The 20,839-nt window shown below is 34.4% G+C and overlaps 1 protein-coding gene across 1 annotated transcript in view; it reads right to left on the bottom strand.

Moving 5' to 3' along the window:
- Window positions 1-2,046: 2,046 nt before the first annotated feature.
- LOC104620949 (dnaJ homolog subfamily C member 1-like) overlaps window positions 2,047-20,839 on the bottom strand; it is a gene marked incomplete at its 3' end in the record, with an annotated part of 20,058 nt that continues 1,265 nt past the window's right edge. Inside the window, exons 3-7 of the mRNA XM_010287312.1 lie at window positions 20,678-20,724; window positions 14,051-14,216; window positions 13,077-13,174; window positions 11,920-12,013; window positions 2,047-2,137 (exon numbers count right to left, since the gene is read on the bottom strand). Coding sequence (XP_010285614.1) covers window positions 2,047-2,137; window positions 11,920-12,013; window positions 13,077-13,174; window positions 14,051-14,216; window positions 20,678-20,724 — 496 coding nt within the window. The remainder of the gene's footprint in view (window positions 2,138-11,919; window positions 12,014-13,076; window positions 13,175-14,050; window positions 14,217-20,677; window positions 20,725-20,839) is intronic.

The following is a 20,839-nucleotide window of genomic DNA, read 5'->3' as shown; positions in this document are numbered from 1 at the left end:
CAGCAGGAAAGCAGATAGACATGGGGGTAAACTAGCAATTAGGTAATGAAAAACAAGCACTGTAAAACAGCTATTGCTAATCTGCATGAGATACATTTACTCAATTAGGTAGATGGAACTGTTATTATGAACTCCCATTCCACGGATGGTCTCTAAAATTAAGAGGAATGGGGGCAAACAAAATGCACATTTGGTGATTTACAACCTTTCTACGCTAATTGTGAAGTGACAATGCCGAACAATATAATGAAATAAGCAAATTTAACAGATGCTTTGCATGCAAGCTTCAGGAAAAAATTATGTAATTTTTTTTTTTTTCCTACAGTAACATAGATTCATCTTTTGCTCGTCTCTTGGGACTCTTACTTCTTTCAAAAAATAAGGTAACTGACAGCTCGTTCTGCTGCCCAGCAATAGCACTGCTACGGCTGACCAAATTAATTCCGTGCCAAATTTCAAACTCTGCTAATTACAGGTGGTGACTCTCAATCCTTCCTCTTGCTCTCTGCCAGCAAGCCTACCAAGGGCGGGCAGAATGCCAACCAGTGCGACTGGTGAGGACTGGCCCCTGCTCACATGAGTGACGTTGGGTCAGCTGGCAGACATGGGGGTCCCACGTGCCATGTCGCAGCCGGCAGCACGACAGGGGACAGGGTGGTGCTTCTTTGAGAGGCCGGGGTGACCTGGAAGGGGAAGAGTGCCAAACCCTCACCTCTCACGTGTGGGCACTGCTACTGGAGGTAACAAAAAAAAGTGGCTCTCACTTTTTTGTGACATCTGGCAGAGAAGAAATACTGAAAAGTTCACACGTGGTCTTTCAGTGAAACACAGGAACATGCACACTACCATTTTAATGACTTCATACTTTCACTTCTGTTTTCAAAAACTAGTCCTTTTAAAACAGTAGTTGGTAGATTTCAATGAAGAAAGTATGCCAGCTGTTTTGAAAAATGGCAATACATTACTACCTGACAATTTAAGAAGTTTTTAGTAATCTGAGTGAAGACCCTTTTTAAGGGCCCATTTTGTGGTTACATAGCACAAACATAATGGCAGCCCTCACTAACAAGCATTAAATGCACTGTGTTGCTAGATTTGGCCCGGGTCCACAACGCACACTGAGGTGCTGAATGTTATCCACTTTCCCAAAACAGATTCAGCTACAGGTAAGTTAGGAATTATCACTGAAACTGGATCTCTCTGCTGATCTTACAAAATAAAGCTATTTTGTAATATAAATAATGCAGTTGTACTTTAAGTGCCTAAAGGCTTATGCATACTCAAAGCTAGTAAATTATTATAGGGCATTCAATGCATTTGTCAGAATAAAGGAACTTAAAAGCATGCACTTAAGTACGGTCAATAAAGCAAGCACGCACAAACACAGACAAAAAACTTTTAAAATTCTCTTCAGCAGAAGGTAGACTTAATCATTGTCAAAAGCAAATAACTGAAAGCAGAAAAGGAAAGTCACCTATAATTATTCTGAATACTTTATTAAGGAAAATGCTAATTCCCTTCTCTGGTCTTTCATAAGCATGTAAAGACTTTAAGGCATTATTTTAACAATAGCATGAATCCATCTCCAAAGTCTGCATCCATGCTTTTGGAAATTCAAATTATGTTCAATTTCTATGACAAAAATCAACTCATTATGCACAGAAGAATTATTAAACATATTATTTTAAAAAAATATTTACAGACAAAGAGAATACAAGAATAGTCAAAACACAAGAGGTCACTCCTGAAAATGTATACGCCAAGATCTATGCATTTGAGATTTCCCTCTAGCAAAGCAATGTTTCTAGCACAGTATGCTTTGTTGCTACTATGTAACTATCAACTGTTTTATACCTCTGTAGGAACAAACAGCAGCCTACTGCAAAATTAGCCACGACATTAAAAGCTTATTTAAATTTAACAGCAGTAGAGAAATATATAACACACATATTTTTGAGGATTATAAAAATGTTTGTTCACATATACCTACTACACAGGATGTATCACATTACATCTTTGTTTATTAAGACAGTGGTAAAAACTCACTCTGAAGTGTTTCAAGTTCAGCCTTAGCCAGGGCATCTTCTTTCGCCTTCATTTTTGTTTCTTTATATTCTACATATAATTGTCTGGCATCCTTTAAGAAAATGTTGCAATGACATTAGCATCCTTATACAAACAAGTTATTGCAATGGCTCTGTTCTAAGTTCTCAATTAACCTTGCAAAAAAATTTAAGATATAATCGTTTCCTTGAGTTACAGCAATTTTCAGTATAGAAAGCATTTGTTTAGAATGTAGAATTTTTGTGTAATAAAGGTTCAAACGTAATAGCGTTGATATTATAGACTATGACGCTCACTGACAACCTGAAAGGCAAAATGGTTAGAAAAACATTTCTGATCACTACCTACGGCTTTTAAGAGGCCATGTACCCACTTTGCTCACATCAGCAATCTGGAAGTTCAAGGAAGAAAGAAAAGTTTTTAATTAGAGTAGTGTGTGCAGTGACAAAGGGAATTGCTAGGCAGCAGTCATCTTAGTGTGAACTCATTATGGAACTGCATGTTCCAAAACCCAACTTGTCATTCCCCCCCACCCCGCCTTTTTTTTAAAGCCAACTTCTACATTGCTATTAACGTGTTGAAAATATATATTAAGTTTTTTCTCCAAGGGTTCGAGTCTAATCTGAAATTTATTTTACAAATTTGCACATGAAACTAGAAGTCCTGTCACAAATCTCACAATAAGTTACAGATTTCCAAAATCTGATTAATTAGTAATTTTAGTTAATTTATTACTAATTTAATTAATTAGTAATTTGCATTGAAAGCTTTCTGATATGAACAATCAGATTGCTGAAGTAAGAGGTATGGAGAGTTTTCTTACTCTCACTTACCAGTTTAAGAGATTTCTATAGTCATTCAAAAACAACCAATCTGTAACAAAAATGCTGAAATAGACAAATTATTATTTATGATTTCCAGCCACACAGAACATCTATTGCATGAAATAAAAATTAATTATAGTATTAGATAAAGCTAATTTTAGCTCTTTATAGTCAAAAATAATTGTATTCTTGTTATTACATTAACAGTCCCACTTCCTACATATAAAGGGTGATTAAAGTTTTAATGTAGACTGTATTGTAACTAATCAGTAAATATTTTATAATTTCAACTATAATCCCATAAATTTGAACAAAACCTGGTCTCATGAAAAATTAAGTGACATCTTAATAAATTTTGAAAATAAAACCTGAGTTAAGCAGTCATTATTGCTGCTTCTAATGGCAGAAGTCATCCAAAAACACTGCTTCCTGCAAAGATACTCTGACACGACAGTTGCTCTTTGCGTTATACTGGCATCTACCCCTTCAAAGACACTTAGGGGAGGTGGGACAATAGAGGACAGAATCATGACCCAGCTCTGAGCAGAACTTTGTATTGTTTCAGGACATCTCATTGATACAAGTCAGCACACCTGAGAAACAACTCCTACAGATTCCCACAAAAGATCAGTACGGTTTCATCTCCTTCCAGAATACCTCTTTTTACTCTGTCTTTACATTTGGGTACAGGAAACAGGAAGGTACATTTCTCTGCCAGGTTTACGTAGGCGATCACAGCACACAGAAGAAATTTTAAAGACTTTACGTAAGTTTCTGCTGCTGGAACATAGCAGATTAGAGCATCTCATAGGCTTACAGGGGGTTTTTTGGGGGGGGTGGGTGGGAAAGTGTTTTTTTGTGGTTTTAATAGAATTGAGGCTAACAAAACGTGTGTAGGTACAGGACGACTACCATTAACAGCAGATATAAAGACTTGGAGGAAACATATTCAGTCATATTCCCTGTACTCTCCAAATTTGGACTATTTGCATCATTAAGAAACAGAAACAGCCTTGTATATAATGGTTAACTTCTGCTACAAGTTTGAGACATTTGGGTTGTGTGGCATACACGGGACTCAGACATGCTGGTATCCAAAAAACGCTTTTGTTTAAGGCTATGGTTTCAAAATGGCTACAATTAACCAGCATTTAAATTTAACCCATTTGACACTGAAAGCCAATATTTGATGCTAAATTCTGCTGTAAAATCCATTATTGCTTGTGGGATCTCCAGACAGCAGGCACTAGGGGGTAACTGTCAATCTCTCCAGCATGTCAATCATGGAACAATTGGAAATGTGGCTCAGACAAAAATGAGACACAATAGCTGAACAACAAAGAAAACTAGTCAGAAGCACGCAAATGAAATTTAGTAGTATTGTTGCTTTATGGATATAAAATGGATTATCACTGCAAATGAAGTAATATCCAGGTAACAAAGGCAACATTAGTATTTTACCTTATTAATGACAGTTTATTATTATTATAGATTATTATACCATAATCACAAAAAAGGGGGAGACTGCACATTCTGAAGCACACATAAAAATGTATACATATAATGTAAAGCAAATAAAAAAAACCAAAAAATGTAATCAAAATGGATTTTGAAGATTTGAAAATCAAATCTTCCTCACAAAAGCATAAGAAATGGCTCTACAGGTTGTAAAGAGAAATTAATAGACCTACCTGAGTAAATATTTTAGCCACAGACACAAAATATGTGGATATTAGACCTTGTAAGTAAAAGTGAAAGAAACACTGGAAAAGAGTTTAAAATAGGAAGTTCTTTGAAGAAAACTTCTGCCTTAACATAAATAAGCACATTTTAATTTATTCCTCATTAGTTTTCAATTGTATCAGTCTAAACAGAAATATTAATTTTCAAGCATATTCAGTTTTGGTAGTAAGAGTATTTCAAAATAGATTCATGTTCAGATTTTTTACTTTTCCAAAGTGATAAATTTAAGCAGTTGTTTTGCCTCCATACGAATATTGTAGGGCCCTGAAAACTCTGGCAATACAGATATAGCCTCTTACAATCTAATGCTCCTTCCCCAAAATTCAGTAACAATTCTTCTCTTAGAGGATCTTTTCCCAAACAGCTCAAAATACACAATATCAAAATTGTATACCCATGATGTATACTTCATCTTCAATAGGTAATAAATATAAGAAAAGCAACATTTCTGTCCTTTTGGGGGTGGAAAGGAACAGAGGAAAAAGCCACACAGATACAAAGGTTGGAACTGTTCTAACTAAAAAGCTCCAGCTTACCTAATCAGAAATATTTTGTTCTCATTTGCAGGAAGTTTGAGAAGTTTTCAAAAAAGAACATCAACACAAATGCACTACTTCGCCATCAAAGCAGTTATATGCATGTAGTTAAGGAAAAAGAATAATGAAAAGGGCTAATACATGCTGGTCTATTATGCTATGATTTTAAATACACAATTTCCAAAAAGGAACAGAATGAAAAAAGAGTGTATTAGAAACGCAAAATTCTGCTATTAGTATTCCTAAATTACATTTCAACTGCCATGTATATGAGATTCCTGTGTTTACCCTCAGATCATAACAAAATTGAGGGACAAACACTTCATTAACATATTTTCAATATTTTAACCACAATTAAGAACAAAGAATATTTAAAAACTCTTGTATTTCAGGTCCTCTTTATATCAGTATCGTCTCATGTCAATAAATTTGAGATTACCAAGACAAAGCTTGAGTGATGCAGAAATACAGAAATTCTTGATAATTCACTTTTGAGGGTTTTTTTTCTTTGTTTGCTTGGGGGTTTTGGGCTTGGGGGTTTTTGTGGGGTTTTCATGGTGGTTTTTTGGGGGTTTTTTTTGTTTGTTTTTTGGTTTGTTTGGGGTTTTTTTAAATTATTATTTTGTTTTGGTTTGTTTGGTGGTTGTTTTTAACTCAAACAGATACAGTATTTATTGAAACTGTACTAATTTTGGAACTAAAAGCTTCAGTTCTGATTAAGACTCAGCCACTCTAGCCTCTCCTTGACTTTTGGGGAGGGTGATGAGGTTTTGTTGTTTTTCCCCCCGCCACTTAATCTTCCTGGCTTTCTGGTCTACCTCAGAAAGACAAAAGATTAGGAGAAATAAGGCAAACATTGGAAACAACTTCCTGTATTGGCCATATGTGAATCTTCATTACAGATTTTGTGATAGAATCAGCTTCACTTTTTACTTTTCTAGGTGAGGGACTGATACCAACAAAATGCATCCCCTCAGAATTTACAGTTAAGTGGAAACTTTCCCCCAGGCATATTTAAAATCAGTATATTGAAATAATTTTCTTTGCATTAATTCTTATTAAATCAATCTATAGACGTAAGGAGAAATATTTGCAATTTTTCGTCTTTTTGAGTGCAGTGTTCTTGTACAATTTTTACAAAAACAGAGAGAGAAGAAGGGGTCAAATTAAAATTACTGCAACATCTGAGCTTCAATTTGCTATTTCTACGCAATAAAAATGCCAGCCATTATACCACAGCAAAAACACTCTTTTGATGGGTTTATAAACTAGCAATATCAATGTGTTATGGTAAAAAATAATGTAAAAAAAAAAGCTAAACTTTATAATTTATATTTGTCTTTGGCATTTTTACATGTTTACTCAAAGTCAAACTAATAAATAAACAGGAATTGCATTACCTCCTCCTTTATAATCAGAAAATAATGCTTTGACCCTGGAATAAAACCAGGTATGGCCAGGCTTTTCAGCTGTGTATAGCCACTGGGAGGTTGAAGCATGCTTTCCCAAGTCTTGGATACACCAGCTGACCAGCAGCAGGCTGTGCTACTGCAGTATCTGCTGAGTATTCCACATCCACAGTGGTGAAACAAAGGCAGCCAGAAGGGGGAACAGAGGCCAATGTTGCAAGGCCTCCCTGGGACCCATTCACCCCCTGTGAAGCCTCTTACCACAACAGAACAGTACCATGAATTGAGAGCCAGTATAGCCTCATACACGAGCTACTCTTGGAGCTACACTCCTCTAATGTGTGTCCTGGGATATGCAGGCATACAGTAAGTGATTTGAAGGAGAACAAAATTGGCTGCCACAGAACAACAGGCAATTAAACGCAAATTTCTTTAGCATCTTATGTTTACCTAAAACTTACTATGCAGGAAAGCACATTTTTTCTCCAGAGCCTCAGACAGTAATCCATTAGACGCAAATTATTTTTGCTCACTTGCATACACCCACAATACTTGTTTTACCATCCACTCTCCTCTGACCTGCTTCTAAGCTTCTAATTGACCTCAGGGTCAAGAGCTTCATCCCTACTTTCGTTTTCCCAACAGCTGCAAAATAGCAAGACACAGAGCAAATGGGCAATCACTCGTGCCACACATCCTGCAATCGCTCGCTCCCCACAACTTATATCAACATTGGTGCTGTACAGTAAGTTGGAACACATCAAAACCCTGGGAACCCTGTAAAACTGTGAATTAAATTGATATTTAACCTTCCTGACTTGAATAAATCCCTTAAAATCTCTTTTTAAAGGCATATGTTATTAAATGCAATAAATTTTATTTTAATCTTCAAACAATCATTTCATATAAGTCATACATGAAGACAAAAACAACCCATGCAAGTGTTTGCTGACCTAATCAAATCTTGTTTAAAAGCTAACTTTGCCAAAGGAGATGCCCTGCTGGCAAAGCCTCTTGAGTTTAATGACACATTGCCAATCCATTTAAGGCCAAAGCTGAACCATCTCTAAACAGGTGTTGAAATGTAATCATGGATGAAAAGAAAACCTGAGGAAAAAATGCCAAGAAATTAAACACCTCTGGGTCACTAGTTTGAATCTATTCCAGGCTACTAAATCAGCTACAGTAATTACCATCTGGTAGCCTTTTTGTTTTAATTCACTTTGCGCTACGCAAAAGTCTTTATAAACAAAAGTTTCAATTGTAATTGAAAGCTTTGTTCATAATCTCACTAGGTTATACCCAGGGCAACTACATATTGAGCTTCAACTGGCAAGCCACCAGTTCTTCCAACAGTTCACTGCTAGGGTGTATGCACTAGCCCTACACTATTCCAGGTAGGGGATAACAGGAAACGTTATTTTCTTAATATGAATCCATTTCTGTCTGAAACAAACAAAAAATGCTTTCTGCTTCATTATACTCAGGACAACAGCACGGTCATAATTTAACTAATAAAAAAATATTTCCTAGTGCTGACTGGCATTAATGAAGTTGGTGTAAAAATAAAGATATTCATTGCTAAGCTTTACCACATCAAGGTGGAAGAAAAGTAGTTGACAGGAACATGAACAAACACTCCAATCTTCAGTTTTCTGAAGGAAATATTTTGTGAAGAATAATTAGCAACATTTTTAAGAAAGATGACTTCTCTTAAAGTTGTATGTCTGCACATCCAAAAAAAAAAAAACTCTAGTCAGCTGTTTTGGGAATAAACTGCAATCTACATATGACTGTTTTGCCACAAAAGAGAAGTATACTTAACACAAGTATCTATTCTGTATTACATTCACCATTTGAACAGATATTCTTGCACTCTATATCTAGCTGGCTTATTTCTTTGTAAGAACAATTTTCAGTTCAAATAAACATTTTAATTGAGTTTTGTTTCTTCTTTTTCTTCTTTTTTTTTTTTTTAAATATATAGCCTTCTTCCAGGTCATTCTCATGAACGAGTAAACTACACATGACCTTAGAAACAATTGCATTCTTTTTCTACCTTTTTCTTGAGCCTACATTATAGGAATTAAACTTAAGAATTAAATAGTTAATGTAATTTACACTCCACTTAATGTTTCTTTCACACCACAGATACTTGATTTATGATACGTTATGTATTCTTTTCCCTTTGCTTCTTTAAACAAGCTTGAAGATGCTGGTTTCACCGTCAAATTTAAGTAAACTAAATGCATGAATATAACCACCTATGCAGTCTCTCTCAAAATACAATTGTCAACAGTTTAAAAAAAAACAATCATTTTTTAGTTTCTCTCATCCTCCTCTCACCCATTTTTCTTCCAGTTTCTTGACATAAAATGCAGACTACGATAAAATGGCACAGGCCATCACAAGGGCATGCAAACAAAGCATTTTTCTTCAGTAAAGGCCCACCTTAATTATTTTAAGTGCCTCCTCCTGAAATCTGACATTTTGAAGGAGGAAGGGAAGTAGGAGAAAGACACTCAATTGGATAAATGAGAGCCAGGCATGGGCAGAAGCTCAGCAACCTGAATCCCGAGACAGAGCTGTTATAAACAGGATATTCACATTAACTAATGGGGGGAGAGATGGATGCTAGGTAAAAGTAATCAGTACAAAAAGTGGCAAAAAGTTTAAATGGACCTCTCCTTGTGGATTTTGTTTGGTTAGGTTTTTTTTTTTTCATTGTTGGTTTGGTTTTGTGGGGGCATTTTTGTTTTTAATAAAGTTTCCTTTGGGGAAGAACTTGTGTACACAGGCAGGTGGGTTTGTTTCCTTAATTTGAGGAAGCAGTTCAGTTATTTCATTGACAGAGCTTTGAAAAACTCGGTGGTAGAAGCAACATTTAATTAGAAGTATTGCTAACTCTTACTCTTTTCTGTGCCAAATGGGGTTCATTTAAATATGGATGCATTTTTAGAAGTTAACCTACAGTTGCATTAGTTGCAGATGAATGACAGCCAATTTTGAAAATAACCTGTTGGCTCTTAAATGACTGAAGAAATAATTTAGATTAACTCAATAAACAACTAAAATCTGTAGCAGCCATCCTTATGTCAATCACTGTAACACCTTGTTAAATAATTTGCATGCGTAACTAGCACATATAACACTACCCAGTATCTGCAGGAGTCTTATCTTCCAGATAAAACTGCCCTAATGATTCTACTTATACTAAAAGCCTGAAATATAGTGAAATCTCAAGCCTATGTTAGTGTACTACTAAAGAAAAAATTCAAAGATTCTCTGTACTGGGATATAATCATGTGAGTACTGCTGCTTTTTTGCTGTATGTTGGTAATTGCAACTAAGGCAGAACTTGCTAAAACCTTAAATACAACTCAAAAAGAGCTCAGAGGGGTCTCTGTCCAGCTAGCTACAACATACGAGGTATCTTTTGCACTGTCATTTCAGAAAACATATCCAACATGAGGTCACTGCTGCTCTTATGCTCTTCAGAAAAGGAAATACTTCTTTAAGTATTATTAAGTAACAAGCTACAGTAATCAATCTCAGGTACCTGAAGTTCTGAATGTTCTCAACATTGAAGATTACTGATATTTTATTGCATTTTAACTTACATAATCAGCAGGTCATCTCAAACAACAGCAAAACAAGCCCCGGAGTTAAGCAGTAGTGTAATTTACATATGGGGCAATTTACTCTAGAGCTCCATCTCTTTGCTTCCTCCTTGCTCCAAAGCCTTCCAGCTCTGAATTCCTCTACATCCTGCATCCCCTGCCACCTAATCCCTGGTTGCTGGTCTCCAATTTTCCATAAGTTATTGGATAGCTTTTTTTCTGATACCATTAATTTAATGGATTTAAAATCCACAGCAAGAGGTATTGGCTAGGTGTTGACAAAGCACAAAACATCACTTTTGTTGTATTCATCTTTTCTGCCTATTCTGGCAGACACAGGATCTGCGTTTTGAACAGAAAATCTGAAACCTGTTACACTGACTTCTTAACAGACTATCTTAAAATCATAAAAATGAGAAAATAACAGCTTAGATTATAAGAAGTCCTAATATATAATTATTCATTAATCTTACTCCATTATATAATATTTTGTATATTTTGCTATTAAGGCAAAAGGGGAAGTACTATAATTATGAAGAAAGTTTCAAAAATGCAGCAACAGCAATTACTGAACTTAATTTTTTTCTATCTGACTCACTTAAATGAGGGGTGAACATCAAAGCTCAATTTGGACACATCACTTGATCTAATTAAGCATCATCATTTTTGCTTTAAAAACTCCCAGAAAGAAAGGTTTCTTTAATAAAATAGCCACAGAGTTCTGATGAAACTTTTAAAGAGGAAGAGATATTATCTTTTGCTTCTCTTTGTAGGAAAGGTTAAAGGCTATAAAAACGGATGCTGAAAGACCAGACTTTATTGCATTTAGAACTTTTACAAGCCTTTTGCTAACAGATTAGGAATTATCAATTACATGTTTTTCCATCTTGATCACAGACAGAAATTGGACATTGATGCCATTATACACTATTTATACTTAGAATTAATATGAAGTATTTCTGTAAACCAAAGTAAAATCCACTTGGCACTCCCTGATCCATATTAATTAGCAGTGAACAAGGGTATTAAACAAATGGGTGTATTCAAAGGAAATGAGAAGAGCATGTGATATTGAAAAAGTTATTCTGATAACTGATGTGACAATACTTGCACTGGATGAATATCAGCTACATTTTACAGTGTATAATATTAGATTAAAAAGACACAGTTGTGGGCAAGTCTGCCACATTTATGTTTATAAATTACAAATACACCTTTGTTACTTTACCTTAGTAATTTCAGATATCAGTTCATACCATTATCTAGTGACTCAAAAAAAAAAAAGCTCACTCAATCAGAAAAAGTAATTTCACTGTTCCCCAAAATTAAATGATGTATTAACATCTGCTAAGAAAACACAGCATTTACTTATTTGAGATAAAATACTTTTGTTAACAGATCGCTTAAAAGACATTGCTATTCCTAATTAGATGTAGATATATCATCCCTCTCCCATCATCTATTCTTGTAGTTTTGCCTAGCAGGAACTGCTGCTGAATTCCCTAGCACATTAAGATTAATGCCCATTTAAAATATATTCATATTTTGATGAACTTACAATACTAAATTTGCCTCGAAAGAGTAACTTACATATATTTCACATATATACACACAGTATGTCCTTGAGCCAAAACATTCATAAGAACAAATGCTACACATCTGATTATACGTAACAACACCATCAAGAAAATAAAGTAATATAACTTAAAATCATTATTATTACCTGGAATAGCTGAGGTAAAGCTTTCACAGTGAGACAGAACCATATTCCCAGCTTGCACGGAAGTAAGTCATGCCACTGTGGTTTGTCCAGTATTCTGCAGTCAAATAAAACTAAGTTTTTAATTACTGCCAGACAATCTCAAAGTCAGAACTTTCCCATTACCCTTTAAGATGATTAGCACTTGTCAAGTCCTATAAAAATGTGTAACTACATAATATTGAAGATACATTTTGACTATTTAATTCAAAATATGTAACAGCTACCTTCTAATCATTGTTGTATTTTAATCTCTTAAAAAGGGCTTTTCTTCAAGAAAATAAATTCTTAAGCCACATAATCACTTCAGCTTAAAAAAAGCCCCAAACCAAAAAACCCTCAAGCCTCAACCAAGTGTTCACAAGTGCTGACAACCAGATATGAAGACTGTAGCGTAAACAAAACAATACATAAAAATTAATGTCATTTGCAGTTCACTGGAGCATTACTCACTGATGTCATCAGGAAAGACGACAGGCAAAATGGGCTCTGATCTCCATCCTGCATTGATCCAGTTCATGCCCCTGCTGTGTGAACTATTTAAACCCTTTATTTCTTTCTACAAATCAATAGAAGAAATGGTGGCATCTTTTGGAGCATCCTGAAAGTCACTATTTCCCTATGTGCTTCTTCACAAACAATGGTGTTAGAAGCCTTTACCAACATGCTTGTTTTTAAGTTAATCAGATAAAAAGCATTAAATCAGACAAGCATTAAAGCTCCATAAAAACTCCTTGCTTGGTACGGTAATAAACTAAAGCTCAAATAAATTGAAATTTGTTTATTGTAATCACAGGCAAAAATCTTCAGAGATGGAAAAAGTTGTAAAATCTTCTAATATCAACTCATAGAAATAATACCCTTCTATAAGCCAGATACCACTAATTCCACCTTAATCTTTCCATTATTGTTGATCTGCTGAATAAACACCACACATTTATTTACAAATCAAAACCTGAACACACATCTACACTGGCACACTTTATATCAGCAACGGCTGTTACTACAAATACAGTTATTTTTCTCATAAAATATGTCAAAGATGCAAGGAGAAAATGACAGAAATAAATCGGTAGCCAATAGAATGTTTTAAAATGCAGAAAACAACAGTTTCTTCCCACCTTTCATTTTTGTCTACAGCAGCAAGTTTGGCTTCCTCTGTACTTCTGCTGCCTGTTTTTTTCTTCTTCTCCCTCTTTTTTCTGCTAAGCAGTTCATCCTTGGTGTAGAAAGAACTATGGTTACAGGTTATCATTAACATGTAAACCACAAATGTTACTGGGACTCTTCTGTGAAGGGTAAACAGTAGAGTAGCATTTATGCAAATGTATCTAGGGGTCCTACATGATTAAGTAAAATGATCTATCTTAACAATAACTGTTGCCATGGTATCCAGTCTTTAAACACACATGAAGTCCAGTTCTGTCACTCATGTGTATCTCCATAGCAATCAAAGTTTTCTAAGAGGAGAAAGCATTCAACTTGCCTCCTTTCTCATTCATCAACTTCAATAATGCAGTGGAAAATAAAAAAAGTAAATAGATGCTAATGTATGAATATTTTTCAAGTTATGCTTAGTTTTTTACTAGTCTACTAAGTGCAATAGATTTTTATATGACAAAAAATAATCAAAAAATAATGTGGTTTATTCTGCTTACCAATGCCTACCCTGTTAACAAAACCCCAAAACAAAAAAGCATTTAGCTAAGAACAAAGGCAAAGCAAGTATGAATTTTAAATTAATAAAAACTGATTATTTTTAAACAACATTTAGGAAAACCATAGATACGACTACTGTAGCATATGATTCTGCGTCAATGGATGATAGAAGAGTTTTTATTCCTCTTCTTACTTCCAGTTAAAAACTAAAGAACCATCTCTTGCTATTTATTACCAGTTCTAGAAAAATTAAGTAGTTTGTAGATTTTGAATATCTCCTTCTATAATTATCACCAATTTAAATATAATACTTTTAAAATACAAAAAATCCAAATTCAAAACAGGGGATGTGGTCGAGATCCCTGTAATATGCAAACTTGTGCAGAAAATTCAATACTAATAATTGAAGCAAGTTTGATTTATTACCAATACTTACCAGCTGTTTTTCCAGGTAGATTGACCAAACCACAGCATAATGACCCACTGTGAGTATAATGAACAAGAGTAATGCCAGCTCAGCATTGCTCATTTTTCTCACCCGCCTGTAGTAGAACACAGGCTGTCGCCAATCTGGTAGTCCATTGATCAGAATATCGTCATACCTACAGTAGCAAATATAACAGGCTTTCATGGAGAGCTAAAAATGAAATAAGCCAAACCATCCAATTATAAAAACAAAACAAATGATAATCCACAGACTGCCTGAATAATACACAGACAAAAGATCACATAGTAATTTTTTTTTCTTTTTTTAACAGACCAATGCCTCGTTTTGTCAGCTGCTAGGCAAACAGAATCCAGAACCAAATGCTGGGGAAATGTGTCTAGTCTTTTGAAAAAAAATAAAAAATAAAAAATAAAATTCGATTGTTCCTGCAACACCCCTCCTCAGTTCATTCACTTCTGAAATAACAGACTTTACAAACATAGATGTGTTCTACCTGCCAGTAATCAGTGGGCAGGTCTCCACGATAGAAGTAAATAACAAACCAAAGTACTAAACAGGTAACAAAGAACAAAAGTCTCAAGCACTATAAACCTTTTTTTCTTTTACAAATTAAAAGCACAAGTGTTGGGGGGGGTGGGCTATCTTTGGTTTTGTTTTGTCCTTTAGCAGCAGAATATCTAGTAGGTAGAAATGCTGCCAGACTTAACATCTATTCTGTGTCAGACATGAATTTAACTTAAAGGCTTGATTTTTATGTTAGAAAATAAAGTTCACCACAGCTAGATTATTTTGATTTTCTATTTGAAAAGCTGTCTCCAAACTTGATCTGTTTTAAAACTGTTTGATTTTACTAATACTACTGACTGTACAGAAACCATTTTATGACAATTTGTCAGTTTTTCTTCACACAAATGTCTTGAAATATCTTAATATGTCTGGGGTCTTTTATTTACAGTAAGTTACCAACAATTTAAAAATAAACAAACCACAGACATGCAAACCAGATTTTTCTATTTGTTAGCTTTTCCGAGTGAAGTTTCAAACAAAAATCTCTACAGTAAACTCAAAAGCCTGTATGTTAAAGATGCACAACCTGTTAATCTTAAATTGAACACAACTCATTACATATTCTAATCACACCATTTCCAGAATTAAATCTGCACTGAAAGGCCTAATTTGGTGCAACACATTGACCAAAATATTTTAATTAAAAATATTCTGAGTTAGTCGCAGGCCTAATTACAGGAATAGAAATAGGGCCTATATTGTCATGCAGGTCAGTAGAACTCAGTAGTAGGTTTTTCTCAAGTAAATTGACCGATCCAGGAATAATAGCGCAGCTGCTAAACTGCCAGTCTTGACATGTAAATCAATTTAAATGCAACAACTGCACTAGCTACTTTGATAGTTATTAAATTGATACCTTGGAGATGTACTAAAAAAAATTTCCACAAGCAAATTCATTTTTTTAAGCAGAAAAACAAGCCACGGTTTTCAATCTAAAAATATACTTTAATTCAGCACATCTAGAAAAGCTGACTTCTGATAAAACATTTGTTCAAGTTGGCACTGTTATTTCTATGCTAAAGATTTAACACCTCAGGATTCTGCAGGGTTCTTTATGCTACCAGAAGTTTAATTTATATTACAAAATTTTAACTTCCATGACAATTATAAGAATATTAAGATTAATATCCATTATTGTAGAATTTGAAGGAATAACTTTTTCCCTTTCCCAGTAAGTCAGAAGGAATTAACTACTGATGCCTTAACACAAACTCCGTTCAAAAAAATTGCTTAGCATGTTATTTCAAAATTAAAACTTCTACTTAGCTGTTTAGGAATTAAGTAGAAGTCTTAGAATTTAAAAAAAAGAATGCATTTGCTAAACACTTTATTGTTAGAATACAAAAAAGTATTTTAGAAACAAAACCATTTTAAAAATAAATTAGGTTGTTAACAAGATTTCACAAAAGATACTTGTCCTTTGAACTCTTCAGAGAAATATATGTAGAATGAAAAAAGAAAATTTTTTATACTACTATAAATTTATTAAGCATTTGCCTTTCTCATACACTAAGGCTTGTTAATTGATGTACTGAAAATGTGGCTGCTGATTAAATAAGGTTCATATATGCTAACAGTAACAATATAGTAATATGTAAAACAAGACTGCAAACTAACGTTTGGCAACCATGTTCTATTATAAATTATCTGTTAAGAAAAAATAAATTAACACAGCAGAGTCTCTTGCATTAAGCACTTTAAACAGCACTCTGTATTTACTAGGCTATGTCTGCTGTTCTGAACAACAGTCTCCAAGGATTAAGTCTCAGAATCAATGCTCTATTGATTTTACTATCAATGAACATTATGGCTCACACGACTGGCCATTTTAAGGGAAGATAGCTTCTATTATAACCCACTTTTTAGAATATATACTGTTAAAAGATAAATCACTGCTTTCAACAGTAATTAAGCTCTGTATTTGAAAAATAAAGATATCAATGATTTTTAGGTTTTGAACGGGACAATGATCCTACTGAAACTCAGAAGCCTCCCATAATTTTTAAACCTTGATTTCCAAATTTAGGATGCGGTTTAGTTAAAAGCAAGTTTCATTAGAGAATCTCTTTATGGAAACCTGTATTAACTATGAAAGACAGTTAGTTAATCTGTGTGCATCGAGAATGACATTAAAAATATAATTACAAAGCATTCTTCTTTTAGCAACCTGTATTAATTGTTACTCTGTGTAAGAAAAAAAAAATCAAGCTGAAAAGGAAAAATACATCTGCAGTATTTTTCTCTCAGATATATGTACACAGAATGCAGAAAATCTTTGACATATGAGTATGCCTGCCAGTTGTCTCTGAAATGTATCAGCCAGCAAGCTAAAAAACCCCAAAACACCAGTCCAGAAACAAAAAGACCAAAAGAAAAATTCCCATTTATAACTTAAGTTGAATGTTAATTTTAAAACTCAGGATTGTATACAAGACTTGCTAGTCTTGTACTAACAAGTAACCAATAGCAAGATTATTCAAATTTCATTCTTCTGTAAAGTTTCATGAGATAGCTTTAAGAGCTCTTTGTAGAATCAATTACATAGCAAGAAAAAAAAAAAATCTATTAACTGAAGTATCTAATTACAGTATCATCTATTTTAATATAATTATAATTTACTTTTCCCTTTAAGAGATCCACTGCTCTGTATTTCAAATAATTTCAGACATCTGATAAAGTTTATATACTATAATCTTGAATTAATGAGATCTATTCTGAACTACGGGAAGACTGCACTGGCGTTTTTTCTTTTGGGGGCCTTTTTTTCCCTCAAGCTGTCAAAGACATCCCGTGCAACATCATCCAGAATAATTTATACCTACAAATACAGACATTTAATTATAATGAGACATAAGATAAACACCTTTCTTAGTCCAAACAAGTACATCTTGATTCCTTTACAACCGCTTCCTGTAATCAAGCTCACATTGTTACAGGGGATAAGCCTTGTAGGTAAAAAAAAGCTCCTTAAAATGGTAACAAACAATGAAATTAAAATGTAAGATTTTTGACTAATTACAATTAATTGAAGTGTGTAAAACTCTACTTTTTCAAAAATTAAAAATAATCAAAGGCTAATAAAATTTATCATTGTCAAGTTGATTTCCCAGTAAATGCCCTAAAGTAAAGTGTATTTCAGGAAATGCATCTATCTCTACATACCCTAAAGATAAACTTTTCTGTAGAATTTTGAAGTCTGTAGTGTGTATACAGAACATAAAATATTATGTTCTGCCGCACGTATGTTTAATTTAGTCTTAAACACTGCTACATTAAACAAGGCTGCATGTATGTTTAATGTTAGAATATTAGAATGTTTTGATTATGTATCAGTCAAAGTGTTTAAAAGAAAAGTGCTAACATTACTATCTTCTGTAGTACTACTAATACTAATAGTATATTTCACAAGGAACTATGTAACTTTCTCAAAAAAGCAAGCCACATTGTAATTATAAAGCCCTGTATTATAATTGTCAGTAGAGGAATGATAATGTTTTAAGAAAGGCTTCTGCCATCAGATGAAGTAAAAATTCAGTGATAAATATGAAAATACAAAGATTTTAGAAAAATAGTTGCATATAACTGGCTAACAGATTTGCCTTTTTAGAACACTGTTTCTATACTCGTGCACAAACAATTCAACACCCCTGACCTTTACCAAGACATGGAGGAAGGGTGTAATCAGACCCATTTTTATCGTTTCAAAATGAGTTACTCACTCATACAGTGCAGGACCTTATTCCTGCCTTTACTGGTTCCACTCTCTGTAAGCACATGAGGACCAATGCTGGATCACATCACTTTTGAGATGAACAGTAAGAGGCAGGTACGGCTGACTTCACCTTACAGAAGCAGAAGCCCGCAGCTCCCTCTTCTCGAGGTGGTGTAATCCTGTGCCCCAAACCATTTAGGCATCCAGTTGTGAAGGGATTCCCAGCTAAACTGCCAGAATTCCTCACCAACTAATTTGTAAGAAATAGAACTAATTTCCATCTCATCCCATCAGGTCTTTGAGTAACTTTAGAAATAAAAACTACAACACTGCTGGGGTGGGGGGGTGGGTGGGGAGCTGAAATTTGGCAGAAATCCTTGTTACAACAGACCCTAGTAAGTGTCTCTGGAATCATGATAAAACTGAGTTGAGAAGCCCTCAGAAAGACAAAGGATGCAGCACAGTTTCTCCCCAGTGCGTGGGCACAACAGTAACTTTGAGCCTCTTCCACTCGGTCCATGACCACACAATGTACAGCCAAGTATCAACATCTAATGTAGGAAGATCCCAAAAAAGCAACCACTCTCCCCTTTCCTTTGCAACTCACGGGTTTCTTGCTGTACAGTTACCTTACATCAGAAACAGTATTACAGGGGGAGCAGCTCCTAGCACTTAAGACTTACTTAAGACTTGTTTTAAAGACATGCGACAAAAAATGCCTTACAGGATACAGGACACGCTACTCCCCATTTACAAGCTCGACTGAGAGTTTATCATTAGACTGTGTAATAAATCTGGTCAACAAAGGTTTTCTCAAAGAAATGAGACCATACAGCTCTGCTACTCTATATATAATTTCTAAGCACTGCATATTATTTCCAGAAAATTCTCTGAAGGTAAAGACTATTTAATCCACCACATTTATATCTAATGAACTACAGAAGCAATATCAACCACACATCCCCACTGTACAAGAAAAATACGATATTGTCTATGTACAAAAAAAGTCATTGACACTGAAATCAACCTAAGCTAGAACAATGTACTGCTGCTTTAATTTCTCATTTGTAATTACTGTGTTGCACTAATTAAAAATATTCTCACAAAAAAGTTGGGTAAGTCACATTCACAATGTATACAAGGCTTAAAAATGTAACTTTTACAAGCTACTGTGTCACAGTTCCATGCAAAAAGCTGCTATCACAGCTGCAAGGAAATTCCTAGAAGTTCCATGCTGGAAGGAAGCTCCTGAAAGGCAGTATCACAAAGTGTGTATAAACAATGTTATAAACAAAAAGGTGGGAAAGTTTTGGGGATAACTCAACTTTTCAAGCGGTCTGAAACCACTTAATTTTTTTTAAACTTTCCTTGAGTAGAACTTCACAATGAAATTCTCTTGCGAGAAGTCAAATAAAAATACAAATTTCCAGAAGTACATTTTCATGATACTTCAAGAGAGGGATTATCAAAAAGTAGATAATCTGTACTATAAAACCTGGACTCCTGCCAAGACATCTACAAAGCCAAAACCCTTCAAGAAATGCCTCAAGAAGCCCTGTTTAAAGGCTTGTAAGCCAAAAGATCATTTACTACAACTCCAACTAAAAGCAAAACTCTTTCAGTGGCCGAGTTTTCCTGATAGTCATTACTTTAAATGGACATCTTCTTGGGGGGGGAGTGAAGGGGAGAGTTCAAAACAGTATTCCAGAAAGCAGATCCGCCCCAGCTTTTCAGTTCTTAATCCTATCCCCTTCAGGTGCTGCTGGGCCTGCTCCTGAAGTAGCAAGGACAACTATCAATTATTAGAAAAAAATCATGCTATGTCTATCAAAATTTACAGCATTACAGTTAATGTATCTGTAAGAAAAAACAATGAACTAAGCAACAGAAAACAATGTTGAAGATGACATACACTGGAAACAATCCCTAAATATCATGCAAGAAACTTTTAATCGATACAGTGAGATATGACTGACAGTTGAATCAGTGGCCTGTATTTTCAACCATAGCTTTAATAAAACAAGCAATGATAATTGACACAAATCACCAAAAAGTTATGTAATTGTTAAATGTTAAAAAACCTGCTCCAAATAACAGCTAGCTTTTAAAGTTCTTTCAAATACTAGCTTTAAAGGAGAAAAAACAGTATACTACACAAAAATACACACCAGCTTCCCCTCTAAGCCACATATAGTCTTTAATTAAACAGCTATATAGGAATTACAAACTTAAATTATGCAAGAAAATCATCTGAAGACTTAATTGTAAGTCAAACAGGACTTCAATATATCACTGGCATGCATGCTTTATTTAAGAACCTGAGCAACTTAACTCACCTCTGTCTCCTTTCTTCATCCTTTAGAACTTCATAAATGGCCACCAACTAAAACAAAAACAGAAAAAACCACACAGAAAAGACTTTACTTTAGGATTGAGTTTATAAAGTTTGAATAATAGTATCATATTTTACATTTGCCTACTAATGTCCTTTGATAGTT

The sequence above is a fragment of the Phaethon lepturus genome, unplaced genomic scaffold (assembly GCF_000687285.1).
Source record: "Phaethon lepturus isolate BGI_N335 unplaced genomic scaffold, ASM68728v1 scaffold15085, whole genome shotgun sequence".
NCBI classification, from domain to species: domain Eukaryota; kingdom Metazoa; phylum Chordata; class Aves; order Phaethontiformes; family Phaethontidae; genus Phaethon; species Phaethon lepturus.
The sequence above is the reverse complement of the archived record's forward strand: the minus strand, read 5'-3'. Positions and strand labels throughout refer to the sequence as shown.